Source organism: Coturnix japonica, chromosome 1, assembly GCF_054131305.1.
Source record: "Coturnix japonica strain WE chromosome 1, WE-NBRP24, whole genome shotgun sequence".
Classification (NCBI taxonomy): Eukaryota; Metazoa; Chordata; class Aves; order Galliformes; family Phasianidae; genus Coturnix; species Coturnix japonica.
This window is the reverse complement of record NC_140663.1, coordinates 154,876,124-154,893,517: the sequence shown is the minus strand read 5'-3', so window position 1 is coordinate 154,893,517 and position 17,394 is coordinate 154,876,124. Positions and strand designations below refer to the sequence as shown.

Here is a 17,394-nt window from a genome sequence, read left to right as displayed (position 1 = left end):
TTTAACTGAAATTAGACTGTAGGGAAGAGAGTGAGGACATGCGATTTAATACTGATGGCTTTGCATGTGGTCTTGGATTTTTATAAACATTTCTGGTAGTAATTTGTGCATGTTGCAGTGCTCTGCTGCTGAGACCTGCTTTGTTTTTTGGGTTTGTTCACTATAACCAGCTGAGCTGCATGAAGATTTTGTAGTTTGAGATGCACCGAACTCAGAATAGCACTGGGGCAGGGTCAGGTGGGAACCTTGTAATATGTGCTGCCTGGTGAGTTACAGTGCTGCTCTGAAGAGATGTTTTGCCAAGGAAATGTGCTGTCTAGAACCACTAAATCTTATTCATCTGTTGGCTGAGATCTGTGTTGGAAAGCTTGTCAGCTCTTAAGTAGCAGTCCCAATAGATGATATTATGGTACTTACAATTGAATCCTGTTACAGTTGGGATTGGAAACTATTTATGAAGAACTATTCTTTTAGCTTTAGGTTCCCTTTGTTGAGCAGGTGTTGGGTTACGTTTGCATAAAAAGGGGAAAGGCATGTATGAACCAGTAATGAACCACATATGTAGCCAAGTGCCCTTCGAGCAACTTCCCATAAAATATTAGGGGAAAATAGCGCTCTTCTGTCATGCTGTCTGCTTGTGAGCAAAAACAGATACAGGATAAATCATCAGGTGCTCTGAGAAGGCAATGTTCTGATTCCTGCTGACATGTTAAGTGGCTTTGTCCCATTTACCCAAGGGTACTGGTTAGGCTGTGGTTCTTCAAGGTCTTTTCCAACTTGGGTAATTCTATGATTCTATGATTTGTACCTGGCTCTGAGGTTGCATAAACAACAAGGCTACAATACTTGAATAAAACAAAGGTTTTATCTGTACTGATGGTGGTAATATCTACCAGGGATTAGTCTCATTTTTCTGAAACCTGTAATTACTTGTTATAAGCCTAGTCTATCTGTATAAGTTCTCTAGAATTGAACATTCTTTAAACTTTACGACTTCTTGCTCCACTTGTTTGTTCATAAAGCAACGGTATTCAAAAATATGTGTGTTACAAATGCTTTTTAAAGCATTGATTTCTTGTTTCAGTTAACTAGTTCTAAATGCGCAGGATTTTGAGATGTTCTGATGGTCTTTATGGCTGTTGCTTGTTAATTAATAATTTTGCTGTGTCAATAGTACGCTGTATTTAAAGTTGGGAACTTTTGAATCGCTACTGTTTCATCTGGTACCTAAAGCAAAGTGAAATATCCCCACGTGTTCTGTGTCTGTGGGTGATTTCTTTAATATTAGAAACTAAAAAACATTTAGTTTTTCCCAGATAGAGGCAATATAATTGCATGGCAGACAGTTCTTGTATTAGATAGCTGTAGCTACTGTTATTTATTATGTATAGGTAAGAATACAGTTTACATTTCAGTATTGATTTCAACCTGTTGTTTACTTAGAGCACAGAGAAGGTACGAGTATGATTGAGGGATATGCCCAACCTAGCTAAAATCAATCCTTTCTGATGCTGTAGCATAACCACCACATTGATTTACTTGAAGTTGTTATTTGGAGCAGATAGTCATGGTAGCTGGATTGTTTTGAGCAGCAATACCCAAGTTATGTTTCTTCTCTAGTAGGCTTAAATTAAAAATACCTTTTTATTTTGGTGTGCCTTTTAACTTGAAGAATCCACCAGGAGTTTGAGCTGACAATAAGCTTATTCTGCAGAAAATTAGTTCTTATAGGTAAAATTCTAGGGAAGGTATTTGATCGATTCTTAAGTTCATATTCAGAAGGTGGTGGTTCCCACTCAGTTTGTGGTTCTCAAGTTTGTGCCTCATGTTGTCCTTAAATTTCTTTGAAGTGCTGATTAAATTAAGTTTCACTTGTAAAGAAGCAAAAGAGAATCATAAATATCTGTGGAAAGATTCTGTGTGTGTTTATAAGTGGTTATAGATTTGCTATCACTACGTAACTTGATTTATTTCTTCTAAGTAGCTACTCACGGATTTAAATTCCTTTTCAGCTCCACTTACCTCTCAATTCCCCTCTGCCTGGAAGCGAGTTGACCAAGGAACCCTTTCGATGGGATCAGAGGCTGTTTGCTTTAGTTCTTCGTTTGCCTGGTGTTTCATCACCAGAATCAGAGCAGATGGCAGGTGTACCAGTGGATGACTCTGCAATCACACCAATGTGTGAAGTCACAGGAGGTAGGTGCCCTTGACTTCCTTTGACAAATCAATGATTTTGAAAATGAACTGAATATGGATTTGTTAATCAGGTATGTGGGGTGGACTAAGTATTCGTGAACTCTTACTGAAAACTCAGAACTTGATTATAATAAATTTAATGACCCTGCATTAATGCTTCACGTGTAACTTATCTTGGAAGAATTCAATTATATTTCCTTTAGCAGTTTATTGGCAGAACTCTTTAATTTTTTTTTCTAATCCATCTCAGTTTCACAATGAGAAATTGTAGCAGTTGAGTCTGTGGTGTAGTTATGACAAATAACTAAAGTTATGGAAAGTTATGGTCTCTTCTCCCAGGCAACAAATGGGACCTGCGGAAATGGCCACAAGTTGTACCAGAGGAGGTTTAGATTAGACATAAGGAAAAATTTTTTCTCTCTGAGAGTGGTCAGGCACTGGAATGGCTGCCCAGGGAGGTGGTGGAGTTGCCATCCCTGGCAGTGTTCAAGAGGTGTCTGGATAGGGGAGGTAGGAGATATGGTTTAATGGCTTGTGGTAGCAATGGTAATGGGAGGATGGTTGGATGATCTTGTAGGTCCTTTCCAACCTTGTGATTCTGTAATCCTATGAAACTTCTGTCGTGTTTTAATCAAAGCAAACCAAAAGTATGGGAAATGTTTAAGATATTTTTTCAGAGAATACACAATGCAGTGCAGGATTTCTGCAGTGCAATATGCAGAGTAATTCTGCAGAATTGTTGCTTTTCTTGTTTTCATAATTCTTATCTCTTAGAAATCATATTCAAATTCAGGCATTATCTTTTTAATTCCGTTGTAAAATGCTTTCATTACATCACATGCTAAAACATGATGATTCTTATGATCCATTGCAGGAGATTAGGTTGGAAGCAAGCAGAAGATATTTTAAAATCATTCCAAAAGAAACTGAACCGATTCAACTTCTTCCTGGCTAATGTAGGCTTGTGCAAGTGGTACTTTGACGGAAATTTTTAGACAGTTGTGTTGATGTCTGTCACAAGGGGGAGCCCATTTTCCATGGATTCACCCAAGAATTTGAGTTATGTCATTAAGGGGCTAGAACTCAGGTATTTCAGATAAGATGCATGTAGCACTATCACTGCTTTACTAGGCTGCCTTGGTGCTTGGAGTGTTTGGCAGATGCTTCAAATCAGTAATCTGTATCTATTTTGTTGAGTGTAACATCTGTAACTATTTTGTTGAAATAAGAGCAGAACACTGAGCTACTTTAACACTGGCTATTCTGTTCCAGGTCGATCATACTGTGTATGCTCTCCAAGAATGCTGAATCAGTGTCTTGAATCATTGGTGCAAAAAGTGCAAAGTGGAGTGGTAATAAATTTTGAAAAAGCTGGACCAGATCCCTCGCCAATTGATGGTACTTGATGCCTTTTATACTTTGATATCTGATGACAGTGATGATATCAGTATAGTTCAGTGAAATTAACATAAGAATTGCAAAAACCAAAGGAAAACTCATGCAATTTAAAATAGTAGATATGACTCTGCTGTTCTGAATTCTCATTCTAAATGAGATATGAAGGTTAACTGGGAATAGTGATAGGAGGACAAAGGCAGTCAAATGGTTATGAAGAGCTCCCAGTAGTTCTCTCAACTGTGGTTCTGTAAACACTCAATGCTCACTTGTTTTTTCATTGTTTCTACTTTTTTGCATGAGTGTTTGTTGAAAATATCAGCTGAAGGAGTATAGTCCCTGGGAACATAGGTCTTAAGCTCATCACAGAAGCTGCTAAATTTTTGAGTTTTAATGCTATTTTGTTTTATAAAGCATTTTTCCTTTCTAGATGGACAGATGGATATAAGTAGGCCCTTTGGACCCCAGCCTTGGCACAGCTGTCACAAACTCATTTATGTCAGACCAAACCCTAAAACTGGGGTTCCTATAGGTCATTGGCCTGTTCCTGAATCTTTTTGGCCAGATCAGAATTCGCCAACTCTGGTAAGTACTGAAGTTAGATAAAACAAAAGGGGGAGTATTCCTGAATTTCTTGTCTAATTATTTTTTAAGTCTTGAGAGATGTGCTTTATTTGAGCTATTGTAGATGCTCTGTGAACTAAGGAACATCACATGAAAATCCCTATTGCTGTTATTAGATAATTTGTTCATGAAAAAAAAAAACCCATGGTATTCACTTTGAAGCATTAAGAAAGTGACTGTAGCAGATAAGTCAACCTAGTCTATGCTCTCTTAAAGTACCACGCCAGAAATAAGATGGCACTTAGTCTGGTAATGGACTACTAAATTTTATTACCTAACAGATGATGTTAATAGAAAGGTGTATGATCTTACCAGTTCTGTATCCTTGAGATAGTGCTGTTTGCACTGTAGCTGGTGAATGCAATTTCATCTACTGTTAGGTGTAACTGTGCTTTTAGCTTATCCTAAGTAGAGAAACTTGTCTTTTTTAAAGGGTCTGTCTACAAAATTAGTTTTCCTTGTCCTTGTTTTTATAAATAATATATGCCAGTGCCTTTTGTATGGTAAGAAAACTAGTCTTCAGTATAAAATATTTATTTCTACTTATCTTTGAAAATCATTAAAGTGAAACTTGTGCAATTGTATAATTCTTCCCTGTCTTTCATGATGATTTTTGTTGATTTTTGATACCGAAGTAGCTTGACTAGATCATTGAGCTGCTCAGGAAAATTGTTTGCAAAATTTAGTCTGGAATACAGGGTGTTGCAGAGTGATGCAAGTATGAAATCTTAGTGAAGTTTGTAGATGTGGTATTGCTGGGATCTGCCTCATTCCATGAACAATAAAGCAAGCTAACATAATAAATCTTGTGGTTGTTTAAAAAGCAAAGAGCCAGTGCACTGGATATTGAAAAAACTGCTCTGTGGGAAAGCTGCCCTGTGTACTTCTTGTAATCACTATCAGTGGTGTATCTGCTTCCTTTTACTGTGAAAAATTTTGACGATTTGATGCTACTGCAGATTTTGATTGATATTGCTAAAATAGGTCTTGCCAAGTGAAGAACTGTGGTTCCAAATCACTGAAAACTTGAAGCTAAATGGCAAGAAGATGTGAGAAAATACTTTGCTCACTTGTAGCACGTATACCTCTCTCATAACTGCACAAAACATTGGATTACTGCACCTGCAGCTAAATTCCTGTAGGCATCAATTGGAATTCCCAATTGAACCTTCCCTATGCAATGAGAGGGAGCTACATATGCTTATAGTGTTTCAAAATTTGTATTTCCTGACTTTTATGTCTACGTAGTGCCAGAACTTAACATCCTGTTTACTTGAGGATTTGTAGTTACATCTTTTTTTTTGCCCCTGATCCACTGTGGATTTATCTGATGTAGCCCTACCTCAAAACTGTTTCATGTAATGTAGATGGTACAATCAAGGCATTCTTAAATGTATGTGAAATTCTGCTTATGATTCTGTTGATACATCAACGTGTTAATGGCTGCTCTCACTGCTCTGAGGTAAAAAATAGTTTTGCTGTCCAGTCAGAACTTATTGGACTACTCAAGTCTTAGCATTCAACTTCTTTTGCAGCCTTTTTATTCTTAGTATAACTGCTTCATGGCTTGGTCAGAAACTCCGCCACAACTATTTATTGGAGGCATCTTCTTTCAAGAGAATTGCAGTTCCTTCAATTGAGTGGGCCTCCTGTTTTGTGTGCACTTGGACAGTACACCTTCCTCAGAGTGGAGATACTCAAGGCAAGACCAGCTCTGTGGACAGATAACATTTGGCTGGCTCATCCTAAAAGGAAGAGACTAAAGTTTATAAACTTGTAGGAAAAATTACTTTCAAGGTGAGGTGGTAGGAAGGTCCAAGAAACCATGTATTTCCATAGCTCATCTTACGTATTTATTAGTTGACTTCTTGTAAAGGGACTAAATGGAAGGAGACTTCCCAGGTGTGATCTTCCTCAGATTCTAGTAGCCTTGGAGGAGGTTATAGGTAAGTATAAAAGCTTTAGTTCCTCTCCTGAAGGTCCTTCAAAGTAAGGCATATGGTTCCAACTTTTTTCACGTTTGCCACCTCCTTATTCAGCAAAAGAAATGTCAAACATTATCAACTCATATCTGAAACTTGAGATTGAAAGGTGTTTTCCATGTAATTAATAAAAAGATTACAGTTAAATTGCCCAAACTGAAAGTTTTCACAATTGCAGTTGAAATGTGAGTTGCTGTAGACTTTTCTTATATGAGTCACTGTAATTCTGTTTGAGATTTTTAAATATAAAATTTGCCCAGAAGGAGACATGCTGTTAAAGAGAGCAAGTCAACAAATATGAAAGTACAAAGTTTAGTTCTGCCAGGTCAAAGTGGGCATGCCCCAAAGTAGCACTAAAGTCCACACAGGGCTTTACTTCCATTGGTAGTGTTTTTGTGTATACGTAAGAAATTTTACTGTTGTAGACTTAGTAGGTAAAATGAGCAGTATTTAGAAAATCAATTTCCATCCGATTTCACAATAGTGTCAGTGTCAAATTATGTGCTTAGGAAAGTATGAATTCTGTATTCAGTAGACTCCTTAAATGTTTGTTTTCAAAGAATCTATTATTTTATTTATCATAGTACAAAGAAGTTACTGTATGCAGACTTATTAACAGTGGAATGCTTATGTTTAGCCACCCCGCACTTCTCATCCTGTGGTGAAATTCTCCTGCACTGACTGTGAGCCGATGGTCATTGACAAACTGCCTTTTGACAAATATGAGTTAGAGCCTTCACCACTGACCCAGTTTATCCTGGAAAGAAAATCTCCTCAGACCTGCTGGCAGGCAAGTAGAATACGTACTTAATTGAAGTCTCTCTAAAGCTATTTGTCATGTAATTTATTCTAGAATCAAATTAGGATGTAAAACTTTAAATTCACAAAATATGTAAAAATATGCTTAACTTTTAATGTGTTTCATTGCAGGTGTATGTGAGCAATAGTGCAAAATACAGTGAACTTGGTCATCCTTTTGGTTACTTGAAAGCTAGTACAGCCCTGAATTGTGTGAATTTATTTGTGATGCCTTATAATTATCCAGTTCTTCTTCCACTGCTAGGTAAATACCAGTCCATGAAATCTTCAAGTAATAAGCAACTGAAAAATTGATTTGATCTGAAGAGTTTTATCCAGCTGGTGACAGTATTAGTCACAGCCATAGAAAGATAGAATGTTTAGCAATTATATCAATGGCAATGTTTATTTCTCTTGTAAACAATTGCATGATTTTCATGACTTGTGCCCAAAGTGCAAGAATAATTTTTGTAATCATTATTCTTTTGGATATGCAGTAATCTCACTTCTTTTATTTCGGTAGCCATTATTCTCAATTTGTCATCTCATTTATCAAATTGATAACTGGTCAGGTTCCATCTTTTGGCTGCAACTTTAATCTTTTGTGTATATTTAGTTTAGTTGTATATATGTTAAAATAATATATTTAAGCATTAAGGATTTAGTATTTTCTTAGCATTTGTTCTATTAGGAAAAAAATCGTAGGCATGTCTTTTATTGTGTCTCTGTTTTTCATAACCATCAGATGACTTGTTCAAAGTACACAAGGCAAAGCCAACGTTAAAATGGCTACAGTCATTTGAAAGCTATTTGAAGACAATGCCTCCTTACTATCTTGGGGTAAGATGACTTGATTTTCAATTTTCTATTTTATTAAGCAGCTATAGTCACCTTTCCAGTGTGGGTGCTTCTTTTTTCTATTCTATTTCAAGTAGAATATGTATTTTTAAGAAAATAACTGAACTTTTATATATAGTAATACTCTTTCCACTGTAGTCCTGTGAGAAGGCTTGAAATTTGAATATAGCAACAAAATTCAACAATTGTAACTAATTTCTGTTTGTGACTGATTCAGTGTGAGTGGAATAACACTTATAAATAACAACAAAAAAAATCTGCCCTGAAAAATCTGACATTTGTCCTTAAAGACTTCAGGTCCTCTTTGAAATGGTTACAGTTACTTAAAGTATATATATAACCCTTGTAAAGTTAAATGTGACTGTGCAATATATTCCATGTTTCAGCCTTTGAAGAAAGCTGTGAGAATGATGGGAGCACCAAACCTTATAGCTGACAATGTGGAATATGGACTTAGTTACAGTGTCATTTCATATCTCAAAAAGTTGAGTCAGCAGGTAATGTTGAAGCACAAGAGCAGTAAAAACTTGTAATATCAGGATAATATCTTAAAATACTCAAGTTCAAGGGTTTTCAAGGAAAAAGAGCAGGAAGATCAAGTTAATGCCTTTCTATAAGCAATTAATAAGGAAGTATTTTGGTTCTGTGAAGTGAAAGAAAACATTTAAGCATAAACTTTAGAGTGGACTGTATAGATAGATATGGAGGTACCTATTAAGATCTCTTATATTTAAGGAACATTTTTACATGTACAGTTATAGTAGCATATTTTTGTCCAAAAGAAAACATGTTATCTTAAGTCAAAGCTGTTGCAGCATTTTTTATTTTTTTTTCAGAAAACAGGGATTTGTACTTAGATGTATCTGAATCAGAAAGTGACTTTTGAAGTGGAAAGTGTTCAGTAAATAAAAACTGAACTGACGTATTAGAGATTCTGAATTAAGCATACAGACTAAAGTTGCAAGTGACCTTCTGTAAAGTGATGAAGTTGGTCATGCTGTTCAGAATAGTGCATGTATCTTGTCTAGTCCCCTGCACCAGTTAAGGCATTTCTGCCCTGCTGCTTTCACTTTTATTTTGTTGAGCTGTGCATGTTAAGCTTTCCTGCTCAAGATCATGAGAGCACACAGTAGGCTTGAAACTTTAATAGTAGTGCAAGTACTTCTTACATAGCTATCAAGTTCTTATAGAACAACTTTTATTTAAAAAAAAAAAAAGATATAAGCCAATTATTTGACAGGGGAGCAAATTTGAATTCTAGAGTATATCTTAGCAAATCATGGTCACGTTGCTCAGTGTTCTACTAAATGAACTAATCTCTCAATGTAGGCTTTGTAGATGCCTAAGATGCAATGACAGACTGCAAATTGGTACATAAAGCTTTTCTCACTTCTGAAAGATTTTAGCAGCACAGACACAGTGTTCTTAAGTACAAATTCAGATTCTGATTAGTCTGTAAATTTAGGGTATAAAACTGCAAAGCAAACATTGGCAAATTGTCTTGGCAAATTACTTCTAGCTCTTTGTTCAACTGCATTCTGCCCAAAAGTTGGCATTTATGAACATGTTTGATTTTGGTACAAATCTAACAATGCTGGGGGTGAGGTCTGTCTGATCAAATAGGATTAGGTATTTTCATGTGTTTCCTATTTTTGTTTAATGTTGTGACTGTCTGTTGAGCTTTTAGGAAGCTGATGCCATTGTATGACTGATCACAACTATAGTTGTGGGAGAATCAGTCTTGAAAGCTTGCATTTAGCTCTTGCAGCAGAAAACAGTTTGAGGACAGATAGAGAATTGCCAGTTAAATTATGACTTATGAAAATAAAAGCATTGCATGCATCTTGGTGCTTAGTAATGGGCAGCAGAGGGAGAAATATGCAGAAAACATAGGCACAAAATGTTCACTATATTTGAAATTGTAGTAGACATTAAGTGGTTATGTACTAAGCACTCCTTAAGCACTCATCCTGGTTATGGTCGTCATAGTGTATTAGCACATTGTTGAATCTTCTAGGTAGGAATTTAAAATGAATAAGTGACTAATTCTTTTAAGAGCATATTGTCAATTTTATTTATTTATTTATTTTAAATTAAGGCCAAAATAGAGTCCGATAGAGTCATTGGCTCTGTAGGCAAAAAGGTAGCGCAAGAGACTGGAATTAAGGTCAGAAGCAGATCACACAACCTGTCTATGGCACATAGGAACGATTTTCAACATCTGCTACAGGGGATTACTGGGGAAATTCCTCATAGACCTCTAGACTTCAATATGAAGGAGTATGCTGGGTTCCAAATAGCTTTGCTGAATAAGGTAAGCACCACTGTGTGTAATGTTGTTATTTTCAATATACTACCATTGAAATGCTAGATATTGTTTCATACGTTGTGTTAATTGAAACTTTAATTACTGAAACCATAGGACTTGAAACCTCAAACTTTTAGAAATGCTTATGATATACCTAGAAGAAATCTTTTGGATCAATTAACACGAATGAGATCTAATTTACTGAAGAGTACTCGGAAGTTCCTCAAAGGACAAGATGAAGGTTGGTTGAGCTTTTTTTTATTTTTTATTTTTTTTTGCCTTTACATGATATCACTTTTATTAAATTTTGAAGACTCAACAAATATTTATTCATAAAAGCTTAGCAGCCATCTGCCATTAAACTTGACTTTGTTCCTTAGCTAATTGGAAGAAAAGCAATTGGGGACAGAAAGGATATAGATTCACCACTCTGTCCTTTAGTCTGAGGAGATTTGGACTTTTACTTACAGATTTTGTTCGCTTATTTTTTTCACCAGCTTTCATGATGTATCTAAGAAAATTTGAGGGGATTTTTGAACATTAAGACCTTTTTCCATGTAAGAAGTGTTTTGTGAATAGTGGAAAGATGAGCTTACTCACTAGGTGCTGTCAGTGTGATTTTTTTGCCCTGTAGGTCAACAGCAGTTGTATGATTGTTTCATTTTCACTTTAAGTTGTGTTTTCTGACACTATGTTAGGGCATCTAACAAACAGAGGTGATGAAAAAAGTGGAGAAAATGGATAATGCAAGTAAAAGTGTATTTTGCATTGTCATTTGGTCACAGATATTAATCTGACTTAAGTAGTGACAGAAAATCATTTGAAATACAAAGAAGTTGCTGTTTGACAAAGGGGTTAAAACACATCAAAACTTACAATTGTTTTCCCTGCTGTTTTTGGTAGCTTATATTCTGCTTGAGAAAACGTTTAGCAAGTTTAAGTTTTCAGGTCCTGTAGATTTGAAAATTCTGATTCCAGTGGCAAAAAAATTTACTGTTGCTTCAAGAATGTGCCAGTCTCAACAATTACATTTGATGTACCCCAAATTGGGTAGATGTCTATCAAAGCTATATGCAGCATGGCATTACTACGTTGCATTACTGTAGATTTTGTTTGTAGTAATGTTTTAGAATAAAATTTATTGCAAGTCTTGTTTTTTTCCCCCACCCATCTACCTGTTGAAAAGCTATGGGACACTCTGGAAAACTAAATCCATGCATGACAGCTATTGCTTTTTCCATGTCATGTTGGAATACATGACAGTTTCCTTTAATCAAGCTTTCTGCACTCAAATCATGATGTTATAAATACCAATTAGGTGAGAATAATGGTGAGTTTTGCATATCTACTCTGTTAATGCATTTGATAAAAGGCTGAAAATTTGAGATGTTAAGTGGAGTTATATTATACTGCTCATCTTACGGGAATTTAGTCTATTAATAACCATCCTTTTATAACAGATCAAGTTCACAGTGTACCTATAGCACAAATGGGAAATTACCAGGAATATCTAAAACAAATACCTTCTCCACTCCGAGAGCTTGATCCTGATCAACCTCGAAGGCTCCATACATTTGGCAATCCATTCAAGTTGGACAAAAAGGTGACTTTTCTATATAGCTTTTTTAAAAACATGCTGTTGTCTGCTGCTAGTTAGACTATTCAAAGAGTAACATATAGGAGAAGTAATTCCAAGTATTTGGGAAGGCATTGCCTACAAGAATGTTTCTCAGTTTTTCATCAGTGTTATCATATGAAGGGCAGTCTTTATTAGAAAACAGTATTATGCCTTTAAAGTCCTTTATAAGTGAAACGCTTGTCATTGTAGTATAGCTAATACCTAAGCATATTTCCTTTGCCATTTGAGAAGCTGGTACATAGTGGCATGTTGTATGTTATTGCCTTGTAAACATCACCATACCAGAGTGTTCACAATATTTTATATTACGTGTTTCTGGATTGAAGTTTTAAGCATTCTACCCATTAAATACAGGGAATGATGATAGATGAAGCGGATGAGTTTGTATCAGGACCTCAAAATAAACATAAAAGACCTGGAGAACCAAGTATGCAAGGGATTCCAAAAAGGCGCCGGTGTATGTCTCCCCTGCTCAGAGGTCGACCACAGACTCCTCCAGTTGTAAATAACCACATTGGAGGAAAAGGACCACCATCACCAATCACACAAGCACAGCTCGACCTTGTTAAACCTATTCCTATTCACAAAAGTAAGTGAATTTTTATATGTAGAGTATTTGGTTTTTATTTATGGAAAAAGTGTGTCTTTGTAGAAATATTATTGGCTGATTTCCCAAATAGGGCAGTTTTTGGAAATGTGTAGTTGAAGTATGTAAGTGTGCAATGGGGGCTTATCACAGAGAGTTAACATAGCTCTTCAGACAGAAGTCTCATGTGAACTTTCCAATATAAACACTGTATTTCCTGTATTAAATGAGGAGACTGTAAACAGAAGGGTGTTCTTCTTTTTCCTGGAAATTTACAAGCTCCAGAAGTTATCACAACTTGAGGTTATTTTGAATTTCCCTGTAGTGCAGTGGATTTATTTTCCTTAGTATTGAGCTGAGGTACTGTGTAACAGTCTTGCTCTCACTGTTCGGTGAGCAACAGTTGCTCAATAAGTTTGACAGTTCACTTTAATAAGGAAAGATAAGTATGTAGTAAAAGTACATTGTACAGGTTAGTTCTTTGCTGTTGATAATGCATGTATCAGTTTCCCTGGAAAGGTGATGGAACAGCTTGTGCTGGATGCCATCTGCAGACAATTGTAAGAAAAGGAGGTTATCAGGAGTACTCAGCATGGGTTCACCAAGGGGGAGGGAGGTCATGCTCGACCAACCCAGTAGCCTTCTATGATGTCACTGGCTGGATGGATGGAGGGAGGGGCAGTGGATATCTACCTTGATTTCAGCAAGGCATTTGATACTGTCTCTCACAGCATCCTTATGACAAAGCTGAGGAAGTGTGAGACAGATGAGTGGACAGTGAGGTGGGCTGAGAACTGGCTGACTGGCAGAGCACAGAGGGTCATCATTGGTGGTGCAGAGTCCAGTTGGAGACCTGTAACTAGCGGTGTCCCCCAGGGGTCGGTGCTGGGTCCAATCTTGTTCAACATCTTCATCAATGACTTTGATGAGGGGATAGTGGCCACCCTCAGCAAGTTTGCTGATGATACGAAGTTGGTAGGATTGGCTGACACCAAAAAGCCCAATGGCATACTGGGGTGAATTAAAAAGAGCATGTCCAGCAGGTCGAGGGAGGTGATCTTCCCCCTCTACTCTGCCCTAATCTGGAATATTGTGTCCAGTCCTGGGCTCCCCAGTACAAAACAGACAGGGATCTCTTGGAAAGAGTCCTGCAGAGGGCCATAAAGATGGTGAAGGGCCTGGAGCATCTCCCCTATTAGGAGAGACTTAGGGAACTGGGTCTGTTTAGCCTTGAGAAGACTGAGAGGGGACCTGATCCAGGTCTATAAATATCTGAGGTGTGAGGGGCAAAGTGGTGAGGCCAGTCTCTTTTCAGCAGTGTGTGCAAGAACTTCTTTACAGTGAGGGTGACGGAGCACTGGAACAGGCTGCCCAGGGAGGTGGTGGAGTCTCCTTCTCTGGAGATATTCAAGACCCCCCTAGACGCCTACCTGTGTGAAGTGGTGTAGGGAGCCTGCTTTGGCAGGGGGGTTGGACTCGATCTCTGGAGGTCTTTCCCAACCCCTATAATTCTGTGATTCTGTGAAGAATACAGCTGTAATTTTAAGCCATTAGCTGAGAGGAAATAAACCGATGTGCTTTTTGTTACAGCCCAGAAACAACAACCCACAAACGTTTTCTTGTGCCGGGCATGTATAATAGACAGGCTGAAGCATAGTTCTAGAAGTATTGCTGCTTGCCGTAGTCTCAGTGATCTCTATCAGATCATAAAGAAGGCAGAACTTGTATGAGTAATCTGTGTTTTATTGTATTTTTTTTGTTTTTTTTTTTTTTTTAGCATCAGAAGCTAATAATGAGATTGCAATGGATGATGTGGTAGAGAATCATGTTACAGACCCGCTTTCATCAGATGATTTCCCAGATGCTGTGGATTCTGAATTTTCAATGTCTTCTTCATTCAATTCATTGGATCGATCAGCAGCTCATATAGAGGGTGCAGGCCATGAGCATCTAGGGAATAACTTGAATGTTGATGGATTTTTGGAGAATCATGATGAATCAAGTAGTAAAGAAGAAAATACTGAAGACAGTTTGCCAATATCTTCAACCAGCAAAGGGAAAAAAACAGTGCCCTGCAGAAGTTCCAGAGAGATTAATATAGAGCTGAGAGCACAAATCATGAAAGAGATCCGAAAACCAGGAAGAAGTAAGCATTCCAAATCTCTTCATTAAATGACTGGCATGAGAGCTAGGCAAAGAATTAATATTATTTTGCCTTTTCAGAAAAATACTAAACCGTGAAGAGTGAAATGAAATTGAAAGCTAGATAGATTTGTTTTAAAGCAGCTTGTAAAAACTTCCTGGATGAATGATTCTAATACTGCTGCATCTGTCAATTTCCATGAAAGTAATGGTTATCGTTATTGATATTAGAATTATAGGTATCCTAGTAATATCCTAAACATGACCATCTGATTATGGTTTTTAATGTTAATGTTGATAAAACTGTATGTTATCATTATAAGCCTGGATTTTAGATGATCTGTCTTATCAGAAGCTGAATTAATTCTCTTGCCTTTGTTCACATAAAGCAAAATGTTTTAACGGGTGTCTCTTTAACTGTTTTTGCTCTTATTTTTTTCAAGAATACGAAAGAATCTTCTTTTTACTGAAGCATGTACAAGGAAGCTTACAAACCAGACTGATATTTTTGCAAAATGTAATTAAAGAAGCTTCAAGGTAGGTAAGATTAAGATCTTAAAGTAAGATTGTATAAGATTAATACAATACTGAATTGTATTAATCTTATAAAACTGCACCATCTACTGCTCCTTGTAATTGCTTGACATCCATGCAGTCCTGTGTCTTAAACTTCCCACACAATGCTTTGTGTGAATCATTTTGTAGAAAACAAACACTAGAAATACATAAACTTCCTGATGGTTTTGGTGTTTTTTTTTGCTTTATACTGAGTCTTAATGTTAGTAGCTGTAACTGCTAAATCATCATAAAGGTAGGTGAACAATGGTATAGGAAGAAAAGGTAATTAGATAATCATTTAACTTCTGGGAACTTGCGAACAGATGCTTTTGCCAGAGTTTAATATGGTCATAATACCAAACTCAGAGTACAGTTCAGAACAGTGCAAGTGTGTGATCTTTTCATTGCTGCTTTGAGTACATGTTAGCTGCCAAAGCATTGGTCAGAAGTTGCTTCTTGAATGCAGAAGTGTCGCAAGGGGTGGTAGCTGGAAACAACAAGGAACAGCATGCTGCAAGGCAGCGGTTTGAGCGAAGGAGACAATGTTCTCATGCTCAAATTTCTGTAGTCTGGAGGGAATAGAAGTACAGAGACTCCAAGTATGGTTTACATCTATATTTCTTCAGTTCCTCTCAAACTTCTTATTTATATTTTCTCATTATCTCAAAACACGCTCTATGCTCTGTGATGGCCATTTTGCCATCAGAACCAAATTCTCTTCTGTGCTTGTGCCATGAAGGCATGCAGAATAAAAGCTGCTGCTACCTTTAGGACTGTAGTTCTTTCATATGTTTTCTTTACTTCTGGAAATAGAAAACAATGGTTTTTCTGGCATTCTGAAGGCTGAGTGATATTTAACCTCGTACTGGGCCAGAGTTGTAGTAACACCAGTTTGTATTCTCTTACTAAATGGGAGAAGCAAGTTAGTAGTTACCTAAAGTTCTAGTAAGCGAAGTACATGCAATGCCATCACTCAGTGTACCTAAAATGATAGCTCAGTAAACACTCTGCTAACGATACTTGATGTATGATGTGCATTCATTAATACCTTGTTTTAAATACAGGTTTAAAAAACGAATGCTGATAGAACAGCTGGAGAGTTTTCTGGAAGAAATCCATCGCAGATCCAATCAGGTCAACCATATCAACAGCAGCTAAGGAACTGCACAGCAGAGCCACAGCAGGGCACTGCTGTTCTTACTTGCATTCATTTTTGACATGCACTCTTATCCCAAGTTCTGTATATGGAAGAATGAGAAGCTGCTCTATAAAAGAATGAGAAAAGTATCTGTCATCTTTTTTTTTTTTTTCTTCCTTTCTGTTACTTTGTAATGTGAAAAAATATCACTAAAACATTTTTATTTAACTAAATGGAGAACTCCTTGTCTGTCCACGGACTTCAGTGTCACTTTCCCTCAGGTTCTATTTTCTTACGCTGATCTTCGAAACGATCACCTCTTAAGGTTGAGCTTTGCCAAAAAGTTGATTTGTAATTTTCAGAAAAGAGGAAAAAAAAAAAGCACATACATAAAACAAGGTAATGTTTTGTATATACAGTTATTTTGGATATATTATTGTAAGTTGTATAAATGTATTTTGACAAATATTTAAGAAAAGCACTTTTGTTATTCCATCAATAAAAGCTCTATTTTAACGTTTGCCTGGGATTGAGTTCAGTTTTTACTGGAATTGGTTCATTTTGCCTTCCTTTTAGGGAACTTCCATTTGTTGGTGTTAGTCTGATGCTGTATGATGAGCAGGTTTGTGTCACTGAATGTTCTGTTCTTCATTAAAAGCTGTTGAAGTGAAAGCAGAATTGTGACTATGGTAAAATGAACAGCCCAGCCATCCTGGACATAAAGTATCACTTTATTTGACCCTAATTTTATCTTTGCCAGACGCTCCTGACTTCTTTCTTGTGGAACATTTCCTCTTAGATCACTTGTTCTGAATGAGTCCAGCTGATCAGCCCAGCACCTGCCAGCAAGATGGTGTCATGCAGGAGCTGTGAACCAGTTCTTCAGTATTGCAGTGGCAAAATCTGTTCAGTTTTTCCTCCAAGATGCAAGATGTTTAGCACCACAACTACAGCAAAGACTAGTTTTTTCCAGACAGGTCTAATTTTTCTTCCATTACTTGAAGGGAGCATATAAACAGGAGTGGGACTGACTGTTGATAATGATTGGACAAGAGGGGGGGGATGGTTTCGAACTGAGACGGGGAGGTTTAGGTTAGAGATTAGGAGGAAGTTTTTCACTCAGAAGGTGGTGACGCACTACAGCATGTTGCCCAAGGAGGCTGTGGATGC

At 37.0% G+C, this 17,394-nt stretch overlaps 1 protein-coding gene across 9 annotated transcripts in view; it reads left to right on the top strand.

Annotated features, from left to right (window-relative positions):
• Positions 1-16,744, top strand: part of INTS6 (integrator complex subunit 6) — a 38,241-nt gene extending 21,497 nt beyond the window's left edge. For 2 of the 9 annotated variants that reach the window (XM_015851859.3, XM_085536222.1), the window contains 14 exons: positions 2,013-2,196; positions 3,469-3,594; positions 4,022-4,176; positions 6,835-6,987; positions 7,128-7,260; positions 7,741-7,835; positions 8,240-8,350; positions 9,952-10,167; positions 10,276-10,402; positions 11,622-11,764; positions 12,155-12,389; positions 14,164-14,532; positions 14,972-15,065; positions 16,151-16,744. In XM_015851859.3, coding sequence (XP_015707345.2) covers positions 2,013-2,196; positions 3,469-3,594; positions 4,022-4,176; positions 6,835-6,987; positions 7,128-7,260; positions 7,741-7,835; positions 8,240-8,350; positions 9,952-10,167; positions 10,276-10,402; positions 11,622-11,764; positions 12,155-12,389; positions 14,164-14,532; positions 14,972-15,065; positions 16,151-16,244 — 2,235 coding nt within the window. In that variant the 3' untranslated portion in view covers positions 16,245-16,744. Of the gene's footprint in view, positions 1-2,012; positions 2,197-3,468; positions 3,595-4,021; positions 4,177-5,884; positions 6,013-6,036; positions 6,162-6,834; positions 6,988-7,127; positions 7,261-7,740; positions 7,836-8,239; positions 8,351-9,951; positions 10,168-10,275; positions 10,403-11,621; positions 11,765-12,154; positions 12,390-14,163; positions 14,533-14,971; positions 15,066-16,150 lie in introns of those variants that run through there. The other 7 variants (XM_085536224.1, XR_014942140.1, XR_014942139.1 and 4 more) reach the window with 7 other exon arrangements.
• The last annotated feature ends 650 nt before the right edge of the window (positions 16,745-17,394 follow it).